A 26,304-nucleotide genomic window follows, 5' to 3' on the forward strand; every position below is an offset into this window, starting at 1 on the left:
GACTCACACTCAGAGACCGCAAACGTTCCACAGGAGCACAGAACTTGAGTTTAACTGGACACCAAGGCTTTCTCAGAAGGTAGCCCAAGACTTTCAAACCCCCTCTCACAGGAGAGAGCTCAAAGGGAGCGTAAATTGTTGAGGCAATGTGCTCTAGAAGGGACCAAACTACAGGATTCAGACCCAGATCCAGATGCAAACCTGTCCAAAGTTTGGGGTGTTTAGAGCTGTGGTTTTGGCTTGGGCCCATCTCTAGTCATTCCACTAGTGACCTGAATATTACTATTATTGTTGTTGACGCGTATTGCAGATGTGCCTAGAGATCGAGGCCTCACTGTGCTACATGCTCTACACACATAAAGATGGCAGCCTCTGTCTCAAAGAGCTCACAATCTAAGCGATAATATTCCTACACGAGCCAGGACTTCAGGACCCAACATAAGCCCTGCTCACACGTGCCTCATGAACTCACCGGAGACCTTTAAATTGAAAACTAGAGTGTCCTCTCCAACTTTGCACATGTACGTTCCCTCATCTTCTTTCGTTACAGCTGAGGCGATGAGTTTGTGCAGCTTTCCGTTATCCTCCAGGGTGAATTTCTTTGTGCGTCTGATTTCTTTGCCGTCTTTGTACCACTGCACCATGACATTGGCTTCAGAGGTCTCAGAAACAAATTCGGCCTGTTTTCCGGAGATGGCGATGACAACACCACCAGCTTTCTCTTTGTTTGTGAAGTGCACGAGTGCTGAAACAGAATGGCAAATGGCACTAGTAAGGAACTGGGTCCATATTGTCAGTTCATCTATCCATACAGCCAGCTACATATGCTTTAATTAGAAATCACAAAATTATAGAAAAGCAAGGGCTGGAACGGACCTTGAGAGGTCATCCTGGCCATCCCCCCACCGCACTTAGGATCTAGTAGGTTGCTCCTGGATTCCTGTTTTGGCTAATTACCTCAAATTGTTATTTTAGGATCTAATCCAGGAAGCCTTTGTCATATGCTTTATTTGTGCAAGCAGCTCTGCTAAGTCAATGGGACTACTCAGGTAAATGAGGACAGTTTGTGTAAGTAAAGGCTGCCTTAGAATGTACTCTACATTTGGGACTATGAATAAGAATTTCATGTTTCAACAGTGGGTGATTTTCAGTTATCATCCAAGATGCTAACCTGCAAAATAATCTTAATAAGGCAGGAAGGAAAGAATGGAAGAAAGAGAGGAAGAGAGAATGAACAAATATTAAGGGAAACATTGAGGCTTATTAACTCACTGTATTTATCTAGATAGCAAATAATTGTACCTTACAAGATATTTAAATGTAATCTGGATAATTTGAGTTGCACTGTACTATAAATCTACAGAATTACCAACGCCCTCTAAAAATGAAGAGACATCCCTTACAGGAAACTAACTAGAACACAAAAGAATTAAAGTAACTCAGTGATATACTAATTTGTAGTGGAATAATCAATTCACGAGTATAACCTCACCCCATTCAAGGTGTAGATCCAAATACACAATGGCAGCAATAATTATTAACTCAAAATATGTGCCTAAAGACATAATACTATTTATTCCAAGTAAGGGAATTAATGTCCTAAAATTCTGCCATGTCATTTTAAAAAAGTACAGCAAAAGTTTAAATCTAAATCTGCTTGTTGGTCCAGTATGATCAAAGCTACTCTGACAGAAGTATACATATATATGTTTTTACCCTTAATTTAAAGAAAAAATATCTGAACTACTTTTATACAGTTGTTGTGCTCTTATGTGCAGGGAAAGCAACATCGAATTGCTGGGCACTGAAGTGCTTGATACACTGTAAATAAATTCAACCCTCTTTTTACGATACTGACAACCTTTAAAAAACAAAAACAAAAAAAACCCTTTGTTCTTTCTAACAGAGATGAGCGTGCAGAACTTCTTTCACATCACCACTGGACAGAAGCACAACCTCTACTATCCAAGTTACTAATCATCCCTACTGAAAATAGCTACAGACCCTTTCAGTCACAGTCTGGAAGCCACAGAAGCTGACAGGGCACCTTCCAGTCTCTCCCCAGGCTTGGAAGAGAACATTAGTGTTGCTGTCAGTTATAACTAATGGAAGTTCTCCTTTAGCTCAGGAGCGGAATTGATGCTTTGAGATCTGGGCAGCCCAGTAGTAAGGAGGGATTCCCGATAGAAACAATCTTTAAAAACTTGATTAAACAATGATGAAAATTTGATTCATGATGATTTATACTGCAGTAGCATTTAAGAATCCCTAACAGGGATCAGGGCCAATCATACTAAGGAACTGCACAAACAAGTAAAACAAAGACAATCGCTGTCCCAAAGCTCTCACAATCTAGAATTAAGACTACACCCAGTGATTAAACAGACAAATGAGAGAATGGCTGAGAAAGGTGGGGGGTATTTTAGCTGTTCTGGTTTTTCTTACAGGACTCCATTCAGTCACTAGCTTCTGGTGTAAAGACTGCTCTGGGTAAAAAAAGAATAACTACAGCAACCTAAAAGATGCCAAAGAGGATACATTTGCAGCCAAAGTGTGAGTACAGCAGGAGTTTCAAATGCAACTCCCTCAATGCAGCACCAGAAAAACATTAACCCAGACCCCTCGTTTGAGAGCTACATTTAGGTGAAAACATTTGTGAATGTCTTCCAGCTAATCCAATACAAAGCTGTGGGCAGATCTGACAGAGTGAAAAAAATATACCGAGAGAGAGGCAGGGACAGCAAGAGAATGAGAATTAAATCATTCTGCAGCCAGGTGTAGACAGCAAAAAGCTCTCCACAAATAGCTGAATTTTTGAATGAATTCTTTTTATGTGTGTTCATGCCTGTTTTGTGTTTGCTCTCTGAAGAATCTAGCAAGCGAGCATTCATGTGTCAGTTACGTATGTTGCTTCCTCCCACGGGCATATGAGAGTTAACAGAGACTGCAATCTCACAGGCAGGTAGAGGTGGGTGGTGGAAGGGCAGGGAATCACAGCCTGAAGGAAGTCACAGGCCAGAAAATGCTGACAAGGTTGGGGGGTGGGGGGGGGATCATAGATACACACAGTTAGGAGGAGCCAATCATAGGTTGGGAGAAAGCTGGCTAGGTCCCTATCTGTGTTACTGTGCTTAATATAGGACCCTGCACAGATCACTGCTCTGCATATTCTCAGGGTCAGAGACCAAATTGTTCTATGGGATATGTACAGACTTATATTCACTGAAATCAGAGCCTGGTGTGAAAACCTGAGAGCTGAATTTGGACCTCAGCATGGGATGATGAAAGAGAAAGGATTGCACTACCAATAATAGCTGTGTAAACTGCTCCTCATACACCATCAAAACAGTCAAGACTCTTCCCCCTCTCTTAACCCTCTGACCTCCCGCCACAAACACAGCTAACTTATCCTTCTTCTGCTCCTCCAGTCAGCTCCCCCTCTGACCTCCCGCCACAAACACAGCTAACTTATCCTTCTTCTGCTCCTCCAGTCAGCTCCCCCTCTGACCTCCCGCCACAAACACAGCTAACTTATCCTTCTTCTGCTCCTCCAGTCAGCTCCCCCTCTGACCTCCCGCCACAAACACAGCTAACTTATCCTTCTTCTGCTCCTCCAGTCAGCTCCCCCTCTGACCTCCCGCCACAAACACAGCTAACTTATCCTTCTTCTGCTCCTCCAGTCAGCTCCTCACACAACCATTCTCAGAGAAAAGGAGGAAGGCCAGGTCTGAGGCAAATGCACTGAGGGCACAGTCTTGCTGTCCTTTCTTAGGCAAAACCCACACTGGAGTCAACAGGAGTTTTGGCCAGGTAAGGTCTGCGGGATGAGGATCAGATGCCAAATGCCCTAATCCTGCCACATGAACTTTGAGTAATATAACTCCTGGTTTTGGTCTGACAACAGGCTACAATATAGAATCATAGAAGCGTAGGGCTGGACGGAATCTCGAGAGGTCATCTAGTCCAGCTCCCTGCCCTTTGGCAGGATCAAGTAAACCTAGACCATCCCTGACAGGTGTTTGTCTAACCTGTTCCAAAAAATTTCTAGTGATGAGGATTCAAGAGCCTCGCTTGGTAACCTGTTCCAGTGCTGAACTATCATTGTCAATAGAGAGTTTTTCCGTAGATCTAAACTGAATCTCCCTGGCTGCAAACTAAGATAATTACTTCTTGTTCTACCGTGGAGGGACATGGAGGACAATTGAACATTGTCTGCTTTACAGCAACCTTTCACATATTGGACCACTGTTGTCATGATCCCCCTCAGCCTTCTCTTCTCTAAACTAAACATACCCAGTCCTTTCAACCTTTCCTTGTAGGCCAGGCTTTCCAAACTTCTTACTAGAGTTTCTTTCCTCTGGCCTCCTTCCAATTTGTTCACATCTTCCTTAAACTGTGGTGCCTAAATGGGAACACAGTCCAGTACTCCCTCTGAGGCCTCACCAGCGCGGAGTAGAAAGTACCAGCTTTTATACTGCCCGCCTTATTAGACAACTGGATGAAAATCCAGCCAGTGCAATCAGGGGATAATTTGACCCTTTCAAGCCAGCTCCAGCTCTCATAGAAGTCAATGGAAACTCTCCCATTGACAGGCTGACTGAGCCTTAAGTTTCCCTGAGGAGGCTGAAGGTTTGTAAACACTAGGCCTATATCCATTAATGTTATGCAGCGGGTCAAAGGCTACATGGTAGGGGCTGAATGTTAAAGCAAACATGTAGCCAACATGCCTGTTAAATGAACAGGAAGCAAACCATAGGAAGGAGTGCAGCAGGGGATTACCATGAGCTGAAGGACAATACGAGCACGTGAAGACAAGCTGAACTTTTCTTACCTGTACAAAGCTTGGCAAACACCAAATAATAAACAGTTATGAGACTTTGCCTTTCTATTGTGCCTTCCATCTGAGTGCTTTACAAACACTAAAGGATCAAGCCTTACAGCTCCCCACACCTCTTCTTAACCTCCATGTACTCAGAGCAAACACTGGGTCCCAGAGGGCCTGACTCCATTCACTTTCATAGAATCATAGAATCATAGAATATCAGGGTTGGAAGGGACCTCAGGAGGTCATCTAGTCCAACCCCCTGCTCAAAAGCAGGACCCATCCCCAATTAAATCATCCCAGCCAGGACTTTGTCAAGCCTGACCTTAAAAACATCTAAGGAAGGAGATTCCACCACCTCCCTAGGCAAAGCATTCCAGTGTTTCACCACCCTCCTAGTGAAAAAGTTTTTCCTAATATCCAACCTAAACCTCCCCCACTGCAACTTGAGACCATTACTCCTTGTCCTGACCTCTTCCACCACTGAGAATAGTCTAGAACCATCCTCTCTGGAACTACCTCTCAGGTAGTTGAAAGCAGCTATCAAATCCCCCCTCATTCTTCTCTTCTGCAGACTAAACAATCCCAGTTCCCTCAGCCTCTCCTCATAAGTCATGTGTTCCAGACCCCTAATCATTTTTGTTGCCCTTCGCTGGACTCTCTCCAATTTATCCACATCCTTCTTGTAGTGTGGGGCCCAAAACTGGACACAGTACTCCAGATGAGGCCTCACCAATGTCGAATAGAGGGGGACGATCACGTCCCTCGATCTGCTCGCTATGCCCCTACTTATACATCCCAAAATGCCATTGGCCTTCTTGGTAACAAGGGTACACTGCTGGCTCATATCCAGCTTCTCGTCCACTGTCACCCCTAGGTCCTTTTCCACAGAACTTCTGCCTAGCCATTCGGTCCCTAGTCTATAGCTGTGCATTGGGTTCTTCCGTCCTAAGTGCAGGACCCTGCACTTATCCTTATTGAACCTCATCAGATTTCTTTTGGCCCAATCCTCCAATTTGTCTAGGTCCCTCTGTATCCTATCCCTGCCCTCCAGCGTATCTACCACTCCTCCCAGTTTAGTATCATCCGCAAATTTGCTGAGAGTGCAATCCACACCATCCTCCAGATCATTTATGAAGATATTGAACAAAACCGGCCCCAGGACCGACCCCTGGGGCACTCCACTTGACACTGGCTGCCAACTAGACATGGAGCCATTGATCACTACCCGTTGAGCCCGACAATTTAACTAAATTTGGATCAGTCCCTAAGGGTATGTCTACACTGCAGTAAAACACCCATGGCTGGCCCATGTCAGCTGAGTCGGGCTTGCAGGGCTCAGGCTGGTGGGCTATAAAATTGCAGTGTAGACATTCAAGCTCGATCCGGAGCCCAGCCTCTGGGACCCTCCCTCCCTCACCGGTTTTCAGAGCCTGGGTTCCAGCCCAAGCATCTACACTCCAAGCCCTGGGAGCCCAAGTCAGCTGACACAGGCCAGCTGTGGGTGATTTATGGCAGTGTAGACATACCCTAAGTGATGTGACCAAAGTCACACAGTGAATCTGTCTCTGGCAGGAATAGAGCCTATGTCTCCTAACTACCTGGCTGGTTTCTTAACCACAAGACCATCTTTCCCTTTCCTATAGCCCAGGCTCACTCAACTACACCAAGCTCCAGCTGACTTTCTCATCCACTTTCCGGGACACGAAGCAGGATGGATGATATGGCAGAGCCTCTACGACTGACAGAGCTCAGGGTCTGGTGTCAGCTTCCAAATACTCCTCACCTCACACACACCACCTCTCTCTAGGGAGGTACTTCTGCTTCCTATTGGAGCGGTGGGTGTCACTAACTTCCGTGAGCTCCCTTTCTGTCACATAAAGACCACACTGGCTGGGGGCAGGCCATTCACCAGGAACTGCCCAGCCAAAGTCACGCACCTTTCACTGAGAGTTGATAGACTATTTCATCCCCTTCACAGACACATTCATAAACGCCAGCATCCTCTGCTGTGACGTTGTGAATTTTCAGGATGCGTTTCTTCTCTGCTGTTTTCAATTCGTATTTTGGACTGGCCTGGATTTCCTTCCCATTCTTCATCCACTTCACGGAAGCTTCCAAATCTGACAGCTCTGCCCAAAGCTGTGCCTCCTCACACAGCCGAACAGACACCTTTTCTGTGTCTCCACTCTTGTTGGTGATTCTTACTGCAGCAGCTGGGAGGGAGGGAGGGAGGAAGAGAGAAAGAGAGAAAGAAAGAAAGAAAGAAAGAAAGAAAGAAAGAAAGAAAGAAAGAAAGAAAGAAAGAAAGAAAGAAAGAAAGAAAGAAAGAAAGAAAGAAAGAAAGAAAGAAAGAAAGGCTTGCTATTATATCATACTGTCCCACATATATGTCTGCGTTAGGTTGCAAGCTCTCCTCAGAAGGAACCTGCGTCCAGATCTTGGTCTCACTCCAGTGTAAATACGGAGCAACTCCATTTACTTCAGTGGACTTGGTCTGGATTTATACTGGTGTCAATGAGATAAGAATCTGTACCCTAATTTTTATGCCTTGTAGAGCACCATATATGATGCTATCTCCAAAATCTCATCATCAATTACACACATCTCTGAGCACTGAAGCCGTGGTTTTAAACCTTTTTCCCCAATGGAAGTCTTCCACAGGCAACTTGAATTCACTTTAGACACTAAAGCAGCCAGTGCCTCTCCCTGTAGGCAGGGATATTAAACCAGTCACAGAAGAAACTCATGGTTGGCTCAGCCCTGTTCATACCCAAGACAAGAGAAGAAATCCAGCAGAGTTCAATAAGAATCAGAATGTATCAGAAGAGTATCATTTTCCCCCCAGGTAAATATTTTCCCACTTTTTGACCTCTGTTCCCCCATGTCCATCTTTCCCTCTAAGGTGCAAGCGCCGGAAATGAAGTCACCTCACTTACTGCCTGCCGCCCGGTCTTAGCATCCGGCAAGCCTATATTCTGCAGCAGAGCTAAAATCAGAACTTGCCAAATTTTGTTTGCCTTAAGGGCAGGAACACCATCCTCAAACCAAGGGTCCCACCACATGCCACACCCTCCCCTTGCTAAGCCACCATTCTGCTTGGGTGGCTCAATGAATGAGTTCAGGTTTTAACTTAACAAGCCATTACGTTTAACTCTGCCCTTGCACCTGGAAAACCCAGACTCTCCAGACCCCTACACTCCACCTAACATTAAAGTTCCAACATGTCTTTTTATTATTATTGTTATTTTTAAAACATTTTTGTCATTTGTCAGAACAATCGCACACAACAAATATCCTTGGGGTGAAACTGCCCTTTGGCAAGGCTGTACAAACATTTAAACCCCATTTACACCCCCATGGAAAGGCTTAAGTGGGGGGTTAAGAAATGTTTAGGAAGTTACTTCTGCACTGCAGTGAATTTCACCATCAATATTTGCATTGTATGAGGCACGCAATCAGCTGTGCGCTCCCTTCTAATCAGGAATACTTTAAACATTCTTCCACAGGGATTTCTCATCCAAGGGTCAACAAGCCCTTTACCAATGTCCATTAAGCTTTGCCTTGTGAAACAGGTAAGTGTTATGATCCTCATTTCACAGAGAGGGAGTCTTAGGCAACTCAAGGTCACATTCTGATGCTCTTAGAAACACTGAATATTCCCTTAGTCCTCAAGTCATGCCGCTGGAGTCAGTGAGGTACTACTCAGGTATCAGAATCTGGCTCTGAAAGCTTAGGTTACTTGTCTAAGGTCGCACATCAAATCAGTAATGGAGCTCGCAATAGAGCCCAGGAGCTCCAACACTCAAGCCCCTTTCTAACCACAAGACCAGCCTGCCTCCCCCTTGACTGAAGGAAGAAATGAATGAGATCCAAGTAACTACCTTTTACTTTCATCTTCGTACTGGTTTCAATGTTCTTGGCAACAAATTTCACCTCTGCTCCATCATCATTCTTGGTGACGTTTCTTATGGTGAGGATGTGGGTGGTTTTGGTTCTCCGAATGATGTAGGTCTCACCGCTCTGTGTGGCTTTGCCATTAAGGTACCAGGTGCCAGAACAAGCAGTCGTGAGGTCAACAATAAAGGTAGCATCACCTCCTGCAGTAGCTTCAACATCAGTCAGGGGCGTTTTCACAGCCAATGCTGGTTCTGTCAGAGAAGAGCAAGCCATAAATCTGAAGCTAGGGGACACTGTGAAGAGTTGCCTCCTATGATCAGAACTTTTCGGGGGAGAAAAAGGAAACTGAAAGTAACAGACCAAAATTCCGCACCCATTGAAGGCAATGGGCATTTTGCATGTGGAAGGGCTGCAGGATTTGATTTCTACAGCAGCAGGTCGGTGCTGTTAGGGTACAGAGATAGGGCTTGTTCCTGCAAGGGTAGAATGCTGGGCATATTTTACTTACATAGCCCTAGATTCATAAAATAATAGCACGAGGTGCCTATCAGATCCACCTTGTCACTTCAAATAAATACTCAATACAACAGATCACCGACAAACAGCAGAGAACCCAGCAGCCCAGAAATAAAACCCAGTCCCTACATTTCTCTATAGAATTGGAAGGTTAAAAAGTGACAGAGTGGAGCAGGGTACACCAGGGAACCTGATCCTGTCTGCATGAGTGTGACTGCACAATCATCACATAAACCCCATCTAGCAGCGTGGCTGAGGTCCAAGACAGGAACACATAGCTCGCTGGCTCACGGACCTGCTCACGAGTGCCTTTAAGATCATGTCTCTTCAGCTACAGCTCTGCATTCTAGAGAGCAAGGGCCTGAGATTCAGTGCAGAGCTCTCTGCGCCTAGCACTTAACCTTGCAGGAGCTCAATGCATAGCCCTGCTCGCACGCATCCTGGAGCGCGGCCACCTTGCCTTGCTTTGCTGTGCACACGGCAAGGACTTGCAAGATCACGGCCCTATTGTTAGTCAACTGAGTGGCCTGAATCCCTTTGTTTGCGTGGCTCACCGAGGTGCAGGGTCCCTGGGAACTCTAGGTAAGAGCTCTGCCCATAGCTGTTGACTGCAGACACGCGGAACTGGTAGTCTGCCTCTTCTGCCAGATCGCTCACTGTGAACTCTGGGATGGGGATGTGAGATTGGTGGCATCTCATCCAGCTAAAGCCGGTCAGCTTCTTACGTTCCACCAGGTAGCCATCGAGGAGAATGAATTGCTCCATTTTGGGAGGGGACCAGGCAAGCGTCACTGAGGTTTCTGTTTTATTTTTCACCACGGGGTCGGATGGGGGATGGGATGGGGGTTTTCTTGGAGCTGAAGTGCGATAAAAACACAGACAAAACCATATCACAGAATGAACACACCACAGCGCATGACAGACACGCCGGCACCTGTGCACGAGGGCTATCAGGAATCGGATTAGCGTTCTTACTCCTCTGCTGACGTCAATACAAGGAATGTTTCAGACAGTCTTAATCCAAGATGGATAAGCAAGGGGGTTTGAAGAAAAACACATCCTCAAACAGTACCGTCCATGGACACACAATCCATGTACACACACAATGCTAGTGTCGCCCTAGACAATCACGGAGATCACTGGCCCCACACAACACTACTGACCATCCACACACACAGCATACACAAAACAGCACTCAGTACCCCCGAAGTACTGACACCTCTAACACACACTACCATTAGACCCACACACCCAATACCAATAATCCCTATAATTACACACATCTTTCACCATCTGCTTTCCCACATACTGCCCTATCATGGACCCTACACACACGCACACACAGTATCACTGGTGTCCACTGACTGTACCCCTTTTCTGTCTCACACACACAAAATATTATAGACCCAACACACACCACTAATTCCATTCCCCAAGTACACGCACAAACTACCATTGACCTTTCACACATGTACACAAATTACCATTGACTCCTACACACATACCAATACTGACCATGTAAGAAGCTTAGATGGAGCCGGTTTAACTTATTTTATTTCATTAACGCTCAGCTAGAATAATGGATCACCCGTTTAGCATCACTACACACTGTTACCCTGGTGAGATGCATCTTAATTGGGATTCTTCAGAAGGTGTGAACATTGCTTAAATCAAACCCTTGTTCCAGCACTTCCCTCCCTGCATTTATGCAATCCCTTTAAAGTAACAGTGGGCTGTACGCACGGTACTACCAGATGGCTGCTGAGAATGCTGGGGAACTCCAAAAGATTCCTTCGCTAAAGGAGATGGTTGGTACATTGTACACACATAGGAGTTGGCCTTGGGGAGCTCCCTAACATAAAGTTGTTTGTTCACGATTCATCATGCTTAATTTTTCCATGGCAAGTGCAGACAGCCAACTTCCTGTAAAGATTTTGGGCAGTGTAGTGTAATGGACAATTTGCTGTATTACGCAGTACTATAAGTAGAATGACCCCATGAAGGAATTCAAAATGCAACGGACCAAAATTCCTCTCTCTGCTTCACGGGTGTAAACCCAGGGTAACACCAGCGACATCCCCACAATTGCTCTGGAAGAAGAGCAGAATTTTGCCCTTTGTACATACAGTGCTGCTACCCCACCAAAAAGCCGTACCTGAGGGGAAGTGATCTGTGATAAGATCAGAGAGCTGCTGATGTTACTGCTGTGTCAGCACCTCCAGCAGACGGCAGTGCACTGTAGCGGGGTGATCACCCGCTCCTGCCTGGAAGGGCTTAAAACAGCCCTGGGAGAGGGCTGGGGCAGTGGAAAAGCGGGGCTGATTGGGAGGCCACGCCCCAGACAGACCCAGCGGGCCCTCTAAAAGCCAGCAAAGCCAGGAGCAGAAGAACTCTCCCTCTAGCTGTGGAGGGAGAGGGGCCTGGCTGCTGGGAAGCTGAGAGAGTACCTGAGGTGGAGCAGGGCTGGGGGAAGGCCAAAGGAGCTGGGGGAGCTCTGGCCTGGAAACCCCGCAGGCTGCAGGCCTAGTGGAAGGCCAAATAGGTACTGGGGTTGCAGGGGGCAGCCCACAGGGTAGGCAGAGGCAGCAGGTCCAAACCCCTCTTACCAGTGATGAGCGGCGTTTACACTGCAGTCGGCCCCAGGGAACAGGGCTAGGTGATGACTGGCAGTGGCCATAGATTGAGGTGAGGTGGAGGTAGAGGGTTGGGGGTTCCCCAGGGAGGGGAGACCTAGATCTGTGCGGGGTACTGCAGGTGGCAGCACCCCGGCACGAAAAGGGGCACCGAGGTCCGGGAGAGACTCAGGGCCCAATGGCAAGTGGGACACCGGCCTGCAGAGGGCGCTCCGGAGGCTGGAACGCTAATTCCCTGGGCGACCAGCAGGAGTCGCCGCCCCGCCACATGCATCCTGTGCATAATATAGATCTATGCCATCTAGAGCAACCTGTGATGAGGGCCTGATCACTCCCTTGCACAGAGCAACATTACTTACCTAGAACCTGATCCAATAATGAAACTAAAATTTGGCCCAGATTTTCAACTGATGTAAACTGGCATCACTCCATTGACCTCAGTACCGATTTATGCCAGCCGAGGATCTGTAATTCAGCCAAGCTCAGACATTAATGCTGGAGAGACGGGATAGAGAAGACTGGGACAGAGAAAATGAATGAATAATGCCGTCTTTGGGGTCACACTGTTTGTGCTGATCTATCACTGGTCACACATGCTTTGCCTAGCTCTGAAGTGAACACCATTTCAGAGTCTTTCCTCTGTCCTGTCTCTGACAGCCAATGATATACCAACCTCAGCACATCATGGCATCCCCATCCACATGGCCCTTTGTAACATGAGCACCCAAGAGTCAGTTACTTGCTGTTCGTACCATCCACTGCGATTTCTAAGCCATATATTTGTTTAGTAATGTATGGACAGCCAGAGCCTTGTGTGTGGAATAATCTTGAAGAACTAAAATAATTAAATGAAATCAGTACCCCCCAAATGAATACAGCTTTGCAGGAGCCTGAGTTTTTGTTCTGATGCTCTGTCAGGGCATCTATGGAATCCCATCTATAGCTTTCTACTTCTGCAACTATTTGTGTATAGTAGGCTATCCGAGACTTATGTTTAAAACTTCCTTGGGTAAGCCCTGAAGTCTCTGGAGAAGGCCAAAGTCTGATCAAAATTGTTCACTACTTTAGAGGCTAAATACCTTCTGAGAGGCAGCATATCCTAGTGGTAAGAGCAGAGGTCGGCATCATTTGATATATTTGATTCCCATATCTGTCACTGATTTACTGAGTACCTTTGGGCAAGTTTCATAATCTACCCTGTGCCTCTGTTTACCCATCCACAAATTGAGTGTAATAATAATATGATTTTTTTAAAGCACAAACCGTGGAGAATGAGAGAGGTGCATTATTCTTTTAATGAGGGCTCATAAACCAGCCAACACTACCCCAGTATGGCTCAGTGAAAAAGGTGTGAACACAGTCCCTGGGATTTTCAAGTAGCTAACATGGCACTTTTCTAACACATGAAGCGTAAAAATAGGAAACCTTGGCATGATCCACTCTTCCTCCTTAGTTACATAAATATATATTCCAGTGTTATATGATACACTGTCACACTACCCATTGGGTTACTGACGATTAAACCACCTAGGTCAAAGTTCCTACTACTTTATCATTCAATTTGGGTTCAGAAGAACACTTAGCTACTGAAATCAGATCATTGGGCCTTACTGTTGTATATTTAACTTAATATATAATAGCAAGAGATATGCCTGTGGGAGGGCAGCTTCTTAAAAGTTTTCATCTCCATGGTTAACCAGCTACAATTTAATAAAATGAACAATCACTACAGTCAGATTTTGCTTGCAGATCATGTGATATTGTGTGCTTTGCCAGATACTGATAAACAGCTCAATAACTGTTACAGTGCTAATTAGGGGACTGATCCTGTTTGGTTCATTGGCTCTTAGCAGCCCCACTATACAATTTGTTCCAACGCCTCTGCTTGGGTGTTTAATGGATGACATGCCATTAGTGATAATGGGAATGAGTGACTATCTAGTTCCACAGCTTGAATGTTTCAGAATCTGAACTTCCCAACTTTTTAAATGCTTCTCGATAAAGAATTGTGTGTAAAGTGGAGGTACTAAGGCTGGGCTAACTGCTTGAAAAGAAAAAAGCACCATCCCTTTTCCTCTCCAAATCCCTCTTTAAAACCAACCTCAAATTTTCAGGTTTTATTCCAAATTGGAACAAAAACAAATTCTGAAATCTTGAACTCCCCCATGAAACATTCTCCGCTCAGCTCTCCTCACCTGGAGCTGTTCTTGGAGAGCATCACCTTTGCATATTCACACTCCCTGCCCACCTTCCCCACTTCTTTAGAGGCTCCAGTCAGGAATTCCAAAATTAGGGAAGGAACTGCAGGACGGCTAGGGCCACTCCCCCCATTCCTCTTATACCCTCAGAATCCTCTGCAGGGGGAGAAGGACAGAGGGACGAGCAACTCCAATGGGCACTGATCTCTAGAAGATTCAGTAGCCGGGAGATGCCAGTCCCACAGGTGGGACTGGGCAAATACCACTCAAAGAACCACCTAAGCATTTGGGGAATAGAGTTTCTAAAGCACTTGGCCCATTTACAGTGCTCTGTAAACAATGAACACATAGGCACTATAGGTTGCTTGTGTGAATTGCTATCTGTGTACTGATTTTTAAATGGAGAGAAGTCCCGAGCCCTAGTTCTGAATCACTACCTGTAGCGGTGCAGACCCACGGCTGAGGCCGTGCTGGGAAATAGCTCTCTTGGACCACCAGGGCGCCCTTTATTAGCGATGTCTCACTCGCCGTTACTTCCACTTCCTCCACCGTCTTCACCACCTGGACCCGTGTCACTCCCGGACCGCGGTGTCCTCTTTGAGACACAGCCCTCCGGCTATGCCCCAGCCCACTGTTTCCCTCCTTTTGGGGGACAGGAGGTCCTTAGTCCCTCCACTTGCCTCAGCAGCCAACTGCAGTCTCTAGTCTAGCCCCTGGCTTCAGGGCAAACTGCAGTCTGGATTTAGGCCACTCTCCTCATTAACAAATAGGGGTAAAGGAGTGGGGGGACCCAGGCCTGCCCACTACTCTAGATCCCGGCCCAGGGACCCTATAGCTGGCAGCCACTTACTGCCCCTCCTCCTATTCCTGCTGCCGACTTTCCCTGGGCCACTTCCCCCGTAGCCCTAGCACCTTCACTGCCCTTGCTTCAGGGCCTCAGTTTGGCCATGGTCAGCCATGAGCTCCCCTCTTGCCCCGCTACTCTGCCCAGCACTGCAGTATTGCCGGTGCTCCTCAGCAGACAGTCCTTCCCCTTTGCCCTCCAGGAAGAGACTGCCCCTTGCTCTGCTGAGCAGCCTTTTATGTATGGGCTGCTCCTGCAAGCCTTCTCCTGACTGGCTCTCCCAGTAAACCCTTTCCTGATTGGCTGGTTTCTGCGCAGCCTCTCCAAGGCTGCCTTAACCCTTCTCCTGCCTGTGTGGGGCAGCCACCCCACCACACAGCCATTTTGTGTTCAGTGCAGACTGTTACAGCAGAGATACACACATACACTACACTCTCACCCTGGAACTTTTGTTCTCTCTCATTTTGATATCATAATTTAACATAAAGTTCACTTTTATGGTATAAACTCTTTGGGGCAGGTATGGGGCCTTCTATTGTCTTTGTATAGCATCTAGCTTATCATGGCACTAGCAGGAAATAATTATACTGACTGAGAGTGAATTCTTGATCTCTGTGAGTGGATAATTCTTTGAAAACATCCGCTTAATGTGAAGCAGCAGTCAAGAAACTTAACAGAATGTTAGGAACCACTAGGAAAGGGATAGATAATAAGACAGTAAATATCATAATTCTACTATATAAATCCATGGTATGCCCACACCTTGAATATGGCATCCAGTTCTGGTCACCCCATCTCAAACAAGATCTATTAGAATTGGAAAAGGTACAGAGAAGGACAACAAAAATTATTAGGGGTGTGACAAAAGATTAATAAGACTGGGACTGTTCAGCTTGGAAAAGAGATGACTAAGGGAGGATATGACAGAGCTCTATAAAATTATTGAATCGTAAGGAGAATGTGAATAAGGAAGTGTTATTTACCCCTTCGCAAAACACAAGAACCAGGGGTAACACAATGAAATTAGCAGGCAGCGGGTTTTAAAAGAAACAAAAGGAAGTACTTCTTCACACAACACACAGTCAATCTGAAGGCCAAAAGTATAACAGGGTGCAAAAAAGAATGAGATAAGTTCACAGAGGATAGGTCCATCAATGGCTATTAGTCAAGACCGTCAGGGACGCAACCCCATGCTCTGGGTGTCCCTAAGCCTCTGACTGCCAGAAGCTGGGACTGGATGACAGGGGATGGATCACTCAATAATTGCCCTGCTCTGTTCACTCCCTCTGAAGTATCTGACATTGGCCACTGTCAGAGAGGCTACTGAGCTAGATGGACCGTTGGTCTGACCCAGTATGACCATTCTTATGTTCTGATGCTCACTGTAATATAGAATAAAGGAAAGCTTACTGGACACAGTGAACTGGGTAGATGTTCTGCACTCATCAGCCAGGAATGCAATCTCCCCGGCGTCTTCCATCTTGCACTCCCGGATAATCAGCGTATGTTGCTTGCCAGCTGAGGTGATAGTGATTCGGTCATTGGGTTTCACTTCTTCCATATTCTTCAGCCAGCGGATGTTCTGGCACTCGTTGTCCAGCTCCACGCAGAATATGGCTGTGTCGTTTATGGGGACCGCAGTCTTCCGTGGCAGTTTTTTAATGATGTTCCCTGTATGAAAGAAAACTACTACAGTCATAATACAGCAGACACAGAATACTACGGTACACAGATCAGCTAGATCAAAACAGTGCCAAAAGCTCTAACTAAGGGCTTGTCTACACTACCACCCAGATCAGCGGGCAGCGATCCATCCAGTGGGGGTCGATTTATCACGTCTAGTATAGATGTGATAAATCGACCACTGAGCACTCTCCTGTCAACTCCGGTACTCCACCAGAACGAGAAGCACAAGCGGAGTTGACAGGAGAGCGCCAGCTGTCAACTTACCGCAGTGAAGACACCACGGTGAGTAGATCTAAGTATGTCTACTTCAGCTACGCTATTCACGTATCTTAGATCGACCCCACGTATCTTAGATCGTATCTTAGATCGACCCCACGTGGTAGTGTAGACAAGCCCTCAGTCACAACATATGGCTTCGATATAGGAATAATTGAGTGAGATTCTATGGCCTGTGTTATGCAGGAGGTCAGACTAGACAGGAACATAGGATCGAAAGGGACTTCCTGGGTCATCAGTTCTACTCACCTGCTATTGCAGGCAACCCCATCATATAATCCCATTGATAAATTTACCAAACTCCATCTTAAAATTAGCTAGCTTGTTTGCCCCCACTCCTCCTATTGTGAGGCTGTTGCAAATAGTTCCTATAGGCAACAATCCTGAATTGCCAGGGGAGGTAGGGTTCACTATGGCTAAGTATATGATTATGCCCTGGTGCACACTGTCATGGAACCCGTTAATTTTGCCATTTATTTCAAGTCAACCATGAAAGGTCACCACGATCGCGGAACTGTGAATTTTGCCATTGATATGGATCCTGCTACCCCACATTAACAGTTTGTTAGTTCACTTCCATCGGCTGTTGCGTATGAACAGTTTATTAGTTGCTTTGATCCAGTCCCACTCATAGACTATAAAGCCAGAAGGGACTATCATGATCATCTAGTCTGACATCCTGTGCATTGTAGACCACAGAACCTCACCCACCCATTCCTGTAGTAGGTCCATAACCTATGGCTTAGTTAGTGAAGTCTTCAAATCTTGATTTAAAGAATTAAATTACAGAGACTCCACCATTTACTCTAGTTCAAACCAGCAAACGACCTGTGCTCCACGTTGCAGAAGAAAGTGAAAAAACCCAGGGTCTCTGCCAATCTGACCTGGGGGTAAATTCCTTCCTAGCCCCAAATATGGTGATCAGTTAGACCCTGAGCATGTGAGCAAGTTCCACCAGCCAAACACCTGGAAAAGAATTCTCTGTAGTAACTCAGAACCCTCCCCATCTAGTGTCCTTTCTCCACCCATTGGAGATATTTGCTAACAGCAGTTGTGGATGGGCCTTATGCCATTGTAGAGTCTCATCACACCATCCCCTCCATAAACTTATCAAGCTCAATCTTAAAACAAGTTAGGCTTTTAGCTCCCACTTCTCCCCTGGGAAGGCTGTTCCAGAACTTCACTCCTCTGATGGTTAGAAACCGGCATCTAATTTCAAGCTTAGATTTATAGATGGCAGTTTATATCCATTTATTCTTGTGTCAGCATTGGCTCTTAACTTAAATAACTTCTCTCCCTCCCTGGTATTTATCCCTCTGAGGTATTTATAGAGAGCAATCCTATCTCCCCTCAGCCTTTGTTTGCTTAGGCTAACCAAGCCAAGCTCCTTAAGTCTCCTCTCGTAAGGTAGGTTCTCCATTCTTCTGACCATCCTAATAGCCCTTCTCTGCACCTGGTCCAGTTTGAATTCATCTTTTTAAACCATGGGAAGACTAGAATTGCACACAGAATTCCTGATGAGGTCTCATTAGTGTCTTGTATAATGGTAATAACACTTGCCTATCTCAATTGAAAATACCTTGCCTGAGCTATCCCAAGATTGCATTAGCTTTTTTCATGGCCGCATCACATTGGTGGCTCACAGTCATCCAGTGATCAACCAACACAACCAGGTCTTTCTCCTCCTCTGCCATTTCCAACTGATACTTTCCCAGCTTATAGCAAAAATTCTTGTTGTTAGTCCGTAAGTGCACAATCTTGCACTTTGCACTATTAAATTTCATCCCATTTCTATTACTCCAGTTTTCAAGGTTATCCATATCTTTTTGCATGATATTACAGTCCTCCTCCATATTTGCAATACCTCCCAACTTTGTCTCATCTGCAATTGTATTAGCACATGCCTACATTTTGTATCAAGGTCATTAGTAAAAGTATTAAATGCAATTGGTCCCAAGACCAATCCTTGAGGAACTCCAGCCCGACAGTTCACCTTTCAGCATGACCTGTTATAGTCTCCCCTTTAACCAGTTCCTTTCCCACCTTTCGAATCTCATATTAAAGCCCCATCTTCTCCAATTTAACTAATAACTTCCCATGTGGAACTATATCAAATGCTTTACTGAAAGCCAGGTAGATTAGATCTACTGCATTTCCTTTATCTAGAAAAATCAGTTATCTTCTCAAAGAAAGAGATTGGGTCAGTCTAGCATGATCTATCTTTAGTAAACCATGTTATATTTTATCCCACTTACCATTTACCTCTATGTCCTTAACTGCTTTTCTTTCAAAATTTGTTCTGAGACCATGCATACAATTGAGGTCAAGCTAACTTGCCCATAGTTTCATGAATCACTTTTTTTCCCCTTTCTTAAATATAGGTACTATATTCACAATCCTCCAGTCACAGTGTTGACCCTTCCAAATTTATGGATTCATTAAAAATCCTTTCTATTGGGCTTGAAATGTCATGTGCCAGTTCCTTAATATTCTTGAAGGGAGATTATCTGGGCCCTCCAATTTGGGCTCATTAAAGCTGTCTGAGTTTGGCTTCCACCTCCTTCCATATTCTTGTTCCATTAGCCATCTTGCCACTGCCCCAAGCTCCTCATTACACTTATTAAAAACTGAGGCAAAATATTAGTGTAGGTGTTGGGCCCCACCGAGATTACTTTTAATCTCCACACCATCCTCCATGTTTAGCAGTCCCATTTCTTCCTTCCTTGTTTTTCTTTTATTTATATGGCTGAAAAACCTTTTACTATTGGTTTTAATTTCTTTTGCCATGTCCAACTCTGCTTGGCTTTTGACCGTTTTGACTTTTTCCCTACACTTTCTGACCTCCAAAAAGTAGCATTTCTTGCTGATCCATCCTTCCTCCATTCCTTGTAGGCTTTCTGCTTTCTCCTAATAACCTGTTTGAGATGCTTGTTCACACACTTTGTTCTGCAACCCTTCCCTATGAATTTTTTCCCCCTTGCTTGGGAGACAGGCTTCAGATAGTCCTGTTTCAAAGAAGACTTGACCAAAGTGAACTAATGAACTGTTCATATTCATCAACAGGGTCCATAAAGTTGCCATTACCATAGTTTGAAATTATTCATTTTTATTGTGACTGTGCCATGAATTATGCATAATTTTACCATGACAAAATTGTATCCATAACCATGGCAGATCAGACAAGTACTCTATCACTAGTATTCAATATCCCATCTCTGGGATTGACCAGTATGCGAAGAATTTAGCTGGGTGTGCAATGCTGTGATATGGAGGGAAATGATCGTTTCTGACTCCCACGTGAGATCGGTTTACATCCTGCAGTGTGAACTCAAGTTACTTTTGTTTGCAAAGCTGCAAATGCGAATAGCTGTAATGATATTCAAGTCATGGATGGATTTTTTTTTCAGAAGAGGAGAGGAGGGGTATTAATAGGGGTATCTGAAGAAGTGAGGGTTTTTACCCACAAAAGCTTATGCCCAAATAAATCAGTTAGTCTTTAAGGTGCCACCGGACTCCTCAGTATTAATAGGGTTATCCTCTTTGTCTTGTTTGCCATACATACACCCCACTTGGGGCAATGAATACTACAGAAAGATGGATCAGATGCTCCAAAACATCTGTGTTAAAAATAACAAGCGATTTTTAAGTGTGAGGATTTCCTGGTCCTGCTTGCAAGTGAGGGGGCTCTGAGGGAAGCCATGTGATATGGGTCATCTGAGTAGGTCTGCAGCCACCCACTCTAGGGTAAAGTGGGGTGAGTTGTGCCTCTCCCTTTTAGGGAGCAGCCTGCTTTGTCGCTCTCTGTTTTGAGGTTCTTGGGAGTTATTCTGAATTCTGAGAAATAAAGCATTGTAACACAGCAACCTTTCAACAAGAGTATTTATTTTTTTAATCTAACTTTTTTGTGTGCATGCCATGAATATAATACTTTTTGTCTCTAAAGTTTATAATTTCACAATTAATCAAGAAATCCATAATATATTCCCAAGAGTAGGTTGTAATTTCCTTCATCAACTCCTGCATCTGTTTGGGTCAAATTTCCCATAATGCTTGCACCTCTCCATTTGCTGTCAGGTGTAAAACCTGCATTTGTATATACAAATCTGACAGGGCCCACCAGGTTTTACAGTGGGATACCTCCGTGGCCTTCAACTGAAATATAGTCAGACCGGAAATGAAAAGGGCCAAATTTACTTCTCTAGCTTTTACAACAGTGTATCTCCATTAGTTTCAGTGGAGATCATTATAATTTACATAAGTAGAATCAACATCAGAATCATGATCACAGCTATCGGACTTAGATTTCATGTAGGTGAATCAACAAACTTAAAATTAACAGACACTTCTGCAAACATGTCTCTGTGTTTGTGAGAAACCTACACTGGCCCAAACCCTCGATCTCAATACACATCAACCCTAAGCTCCCAAACTTTGGGGAAACTGGCATCTGGATTTGGACCAACATCCAGATTTTGCCCCAGGAGCCTAATCCATATTATGGGGCAAACCAAATCCCTGATGAAGAACAGCCGTAAGCTTCAGGAAAGTTTGGATCTGGCTCAATATCTGAACTCTGCAGCTGCAGCTCACATTTAATGGTAACTTTAGTCATACATTTCCTTTTTAACCCGTGCTCCCTATATTGTTAGTATTTATAAGGAGATAAAGCTCTATAGGGAAGTATGAATAGCATCAAGACTTCAGCACTTTTGAAAACCCCACCCCATAGTGCAGATGGGAAAACTGAGTCCAGGAATGCTATTTGCCTAAGTCTGTAGAGAAAGTCAGAGGCAGATCTGAGTTTACAGTGTAGGAGTTTTTGGCTTCCAGTCTATTGCTCAGGTGATGGGAGTGAAATTCACCCCTGTGCACACAGCCCACACAAGACTGATACCACTTAAGAGCTAACAATAGTGCTGAAGCAGGACTTAAGTAGTGCCTAGACCCTGGGCCACTCCCTGTCCTGGTGAATTTCACTCTGAGAGAAGTGTGATTGGTACAATCATTAATGTTAGCAACGTTCCTCCTTTCAAATATCCATCTGTGAAGTAGTGATGTAGTCACAGATTTGTTCTAGGGATGAAGTTCCCTGTTCTCATCACCTCGTGCTGCCTTTCGTGAACTTTCATCACAACCTCTTGAAAAAATGTTCATTGAGAAAAAAATGTTTACATTCTCTTAGCAAATCATCGCTTTAAGTGGTGAAATGTCACTTTCCTGCCTCAGAAAATGGCCTTTTGGTTTTTTGCAAAAAGTGAAGAGTGAAAAAGAACTCACTTTTTCTGTCAACCCTACCAAAACATTTACTTTCCCCACCAGTCACCAACGATTGACTTTTGGCCCTACTCTCGAAGTTGTGCTGTGCTCTAGTAACCTGCACCAGGACAGCGTGGCTTAATGTCCCTCCAGTGGCTGGTCCGCACAGAACGTTTCTGAGTTTGCTACTGCTTACAGCTAAAGGACTTGGGGAAGATTTTGGTCAACGGGAGACAGACCCTTAGGAGCTTTTGACAACCTCAGTAGGTGCCTATTTGTATCTTCAGGCATCTAACTACATTTAAAAAGCTGGCCCCAAATCCTTTCACCTAAGTGGTACAGACTCATGCTTACAGATTGGGGTGTCCAGGTTCAATCCCCGTTAACAACCCCTCAACGGGATCATTCCACTGTCCTAGTAATGCGGCAGGCCTTTTGAAATCACATTCCCAGTACACTGTGCACCACCCACCAGAGCATAAAATGCAGCTGCAAACGCTCATGTCAACTCCAGATGAAATCATCAGCGCCGTCAGGCAGGCTTTACCTTAGCCCACACAAATAAAAATCTTTAAGGAGTGTGAGGGAGGCACAAAAAGGGAAGGAGAAACCCATTGCAGTGGATTCTCTTACCCTGGACAGTGAGTTCTGCGATGGTCCTGCTCCCCTCCTTCATTTCACAGATGTAGACGGCGTCATCATCCGTGGTGACATTCTGGACGGTGAGCCGGCGATATGTCCCCTCTTCTTCAATGTTGTACTTCTTGCTCTGCTTGAGTTTGGTCTCCTCTTTGAACCAGGCAGTTTCAGTGCTAGGGACAGGCACCTCACACTGGAAGGTGGCGGATTCTTTCTCCTGAACTTCAACATCCTTCAGTTTTGTCTTGAACGGTATTATGGGCTCTTAGAAATGAGACAAAGGAACAAGAATTTGTGACATCGTTGGGGCACCTAATGTGCAAGTAAGTAAATAGAAATGTGTATGCATTATTAGTTATTATTGTTGTTATTGTTATTTGCACTGTAATGGTGTCTAGAGGCCCTAATCATGGATTATGCCCCGTACCCTGGGCGCTGTACAAACATGCAGTAAAAGACAGTCCTGGCCTTGCAGAACTTACATTCCCTGTTAGTGACAGGACACAACAGGTGAATAAAAAACACTAAGCAAGTGGGGATCTGGGGGAGATAGGACACGGTAACAGTAATAGGGGAATGTGAGCTGAGCCCACATGTGAGCATTCCAGCAGAGGGTGAGCCTATGGGAGGGAGTTGAATGGGGGACAGAGTAGTGGCTTCGTAGATTATTTTCAGGGAGTTTGTTCCACACACAAGGGTCAGTGGAGGAGAAAGCACCAAAGCGCTTGGAAGGAGACATGGACCAATGGGGGACACAGACTGGCACCACCAGTGGAGCAAATACCGCAGTCAACTCCACGCTAATCGATCTGACAGGTAGGGCAAGACTAAATTATTAGTGGTCTTTACGATAAGGCCAGTGAGCATGTGACTTGTGTGGCAGCCACGGGTGGGACTCCGAGCAGATGACATAGTCAGAACAATGGGCCGGGATGATCTTATGCAGCAACGCAGATCTGGAAATGCTTGCTGTGTGTGCTTTGGAAACTTGGCCTAATAAATACAAATCTGTCTGGTCAGCTGAAGCCAGACAAGATGACACAAACAGGTTTTGTAAGAGTCCACGCCATGTTGGGTCATGGCCTCCCAAGGAGGGCATAACAACTGTTCCTGCACATCTTTTGTATGAGGCACTCAGAGCACTTTATAAAGGGAGGGAGGGGTGAGTATTATTATCCACATATTATAGATGTGGAAACAGAGAATGTGGTGGAACAGAGAATGGCACACAGGTCTCCCATGCCGTAGGCTAGTGCTCTAACCACCGGACCATCGTTCTTCAGTGTCAAGACCAGAACTAGGAATAGGACTAGAACCCATGTCACCTAACTCCTCCATCACTGCCTTGGCCATTGGGCCACATTGTTCCTATTTAGGTAGAAAACAGGTTAGAACAGAAGTGCTGAAGCTGATACAGTGCCTTAAGGGGATACATTTTATAAACAAAACAAAGGGATTTATTCATACAGTTTCCACTGCATATTAACAGCAGCTATGTGGCTGAATCACCAGACAATGCTTTGAAAGTGCATCCCTAACATTTCCTAATATTCTGGTACACAATTGGGGAGAGATAAATTGACACCTGGTGAAGGCTGTAGGAACAGGTTCTGATAAGAGTAACTGTAAGAAACTCGGTGGCCTTGTGATATTGCTCGAATGGCTAGTGCATGCACATCACCACTTTCTCTCTCCTGGGTCGAACAGCAGTGCCCAGCAAGGGACCATTTAACGCTCTTGGGGCTGGAGGCCCACAAAGATTAGGCCCTAAACCATCCTGGATTTGTGCTTTGGCGGAGGGGAGCCTCCATCCTGTAAACTTCAGAGGCATGTGGAATGTACTTTTGGAAACGAGGTTATTCTACCCAAATGCCTTGCTTCTCAGCAAAGATGGCATAAAACAGCATCCCCTTTGGGGAGGAAAGGCTAATGTACACACCTGCCTGCTGTGGCGGGGAAAGAAGGTGAAAGCCTGTCTCAGCATGCAACACTGCCTCCTGCCTGCTGCACAGTGCACCTTCTAAGAGCAGCTCTACCAGTAACCCCCCAGTCACTGTCAGAGAGTGGAGGGGTGTGTGGAAGCTTCCTGTGAATGGGGGAGGGAAAGAGGGATAGGAGGGGGAGTGAAGGGAGGTACTGAGACTCAGCAGGGGGAGGGCAGTCAGCTCCAGGCTACGAAGAAGGGTCCCAGGGGTTCCTACCTGCTCCCGGGGCTGTTCCAGCCACTCTGGGTCCCACTCTCTGCCTCCACCCTGCCTAGGTGTGCATGGGTTTACACAGTACAGAGCCCCCCCCCCCGCAAAGGGCCTCATAGAGAGACCAGTCTAAGTTTACCTAAGTGAGTCAAACCTTCTCTGACCCATTCAGCATGTAAGTTACATTCCTCCCACTAACTGACATGAACCTTGCACCCCACGTCCTGTGACCTCTAAATCTGTCCCTCTGAGAGTGTGAGCTGATGTAACTCATATGCTGGGAGGCAAGGACAGAGGGGCAGAGCAGGGAAGCAAAAACCAGAGAGTATAAGACTCCATGAATCAAATTCAGTGATGATATAAATGTATAAATTAGAATTTGTGTATACAGAGACACCTGCTTCAGGAAAAATTCATCCGAATTAACTTTTAAAGAGGATTAAAGTGCATTAAATCCCTGTCTCGACACTCTTATTCAGAATTAAAGTGGCCTTAATTCAATTAAGAATAAGAATCTAAATGAAATTAAGGCCACTTTATTTCTGAATAAGAGCATCCACACAAGGGCTTTATGCAGTTGAACTAATTTACTTTACAGTAATACCTTTAGTTAATTTGCATACGTTTTCCTGCTTGTCCCCATGTACTGCGGGGTGTTAATGTAAGGGAATGCAATTTACATGCTGAAGGCATCATAAGAAAGTGTAAGATACACCAATTCCTATTCACTTCTCTATGTGAAGCAGTGAGTCAAATTCTACATCTTAGAACCATAGAATATCAGGGTTGGAAGGGACCTCACGAGGTCAGCTAGTCCAACCCCCTGCTCAAAGCAGGACCAATCCCCAATTTTTGCCCCAGATCCCTAAATGGCCCCCTCAAGGATTGAACTCACAACCCTGGGTTTAGCAGGCCAATGCTCAAACCACTGAGCTATCCCTCCCCTCTTTATCAGTTCCTTTTTCTTTACAATTGCAGAATAGTATCTAAAACAAAATAAGTGCAACTCCATTTGTGGCCCATCAGGCTCATATATATCCTCCAAAAATAGCATAGCATTGTATAGAATCATAGAAGATTAGGGGTGGAAGAGACCTCAGGAGGTATCTAGTTCAATCCCCTGCACAAAGCAGGACCAACCGCAACTAAATCATCCCAGCCAGGGCTTTATCAAGCCGGGCCTCAAAAACCTCTAAGGAAGGAGATTCCACCACCTCCCTAGGTAACCCATTCCAGTGCTTCACCACCCTCCTAGTGAAATAGTTTTTCCTAATATCCAACCTAGACCTCCCACATTGCAGCTTGAGACCATTGCTCCTTGTTCTGTCATCTGCCACCA

At 45.3% G+C, this 26,304-nt stretch overlaps 1 protein-coding gene across 1 annotated transcript in view; it reads right to left on the minus strand.

Annotated features, from left to right (window-relative positions):
- OBSCN (obscurin, cytoskeletal calmodulin and titin-interacting RhoGEF) overlaps nt 1-26,304 on the minus strand; it is a 291,804-nt gene that overhangs the window by 255,926 nt on the left and 9,574 nt on the right. The window contains exons 3-8 of the mRNA XM_073329682.1: nt 22,765-23,034; nt 16,324-16,584; nt 9,793-10,095; nt 8,707-8,973; nt 6,763-7,038; nt 473-745 (exon numbers count right to left, since the gene is read on the minus strand). Of these exons, the coding sequence (XP_073185783.1) occupies nt 473-745; nt 6,763-7,038; nt 8,707-8,973; nt 9,793-10,095; nt 16,324-16,584; nt 22,765-23,034 (1,650 nt within the window). The remainder of the gene's footprint in view (nt 1-472; nt 746-6,762; nt 7,039-8,706; nt 8,974-9,792; nt 10,096-16,323; nt 16,585-22,764; nt 23,035-26,304) is intronic.

The sequence above is a fragment of the Lepidochelys kempii genome, chromosome 2 (genome assembly GCF_965140265.1).
Source record: "Lepidochelys kempii isolate rLepKem1 chromosome 2, rLepKem1.hap2, whole genome shotgun sequence".
In the NCBI taxonomy this organism is placed as follows: Eukaryota; Metazoa; Chordata; order Testudines; family Cheloniidae; genus Lepidochelys; species Lepidochelys kempii.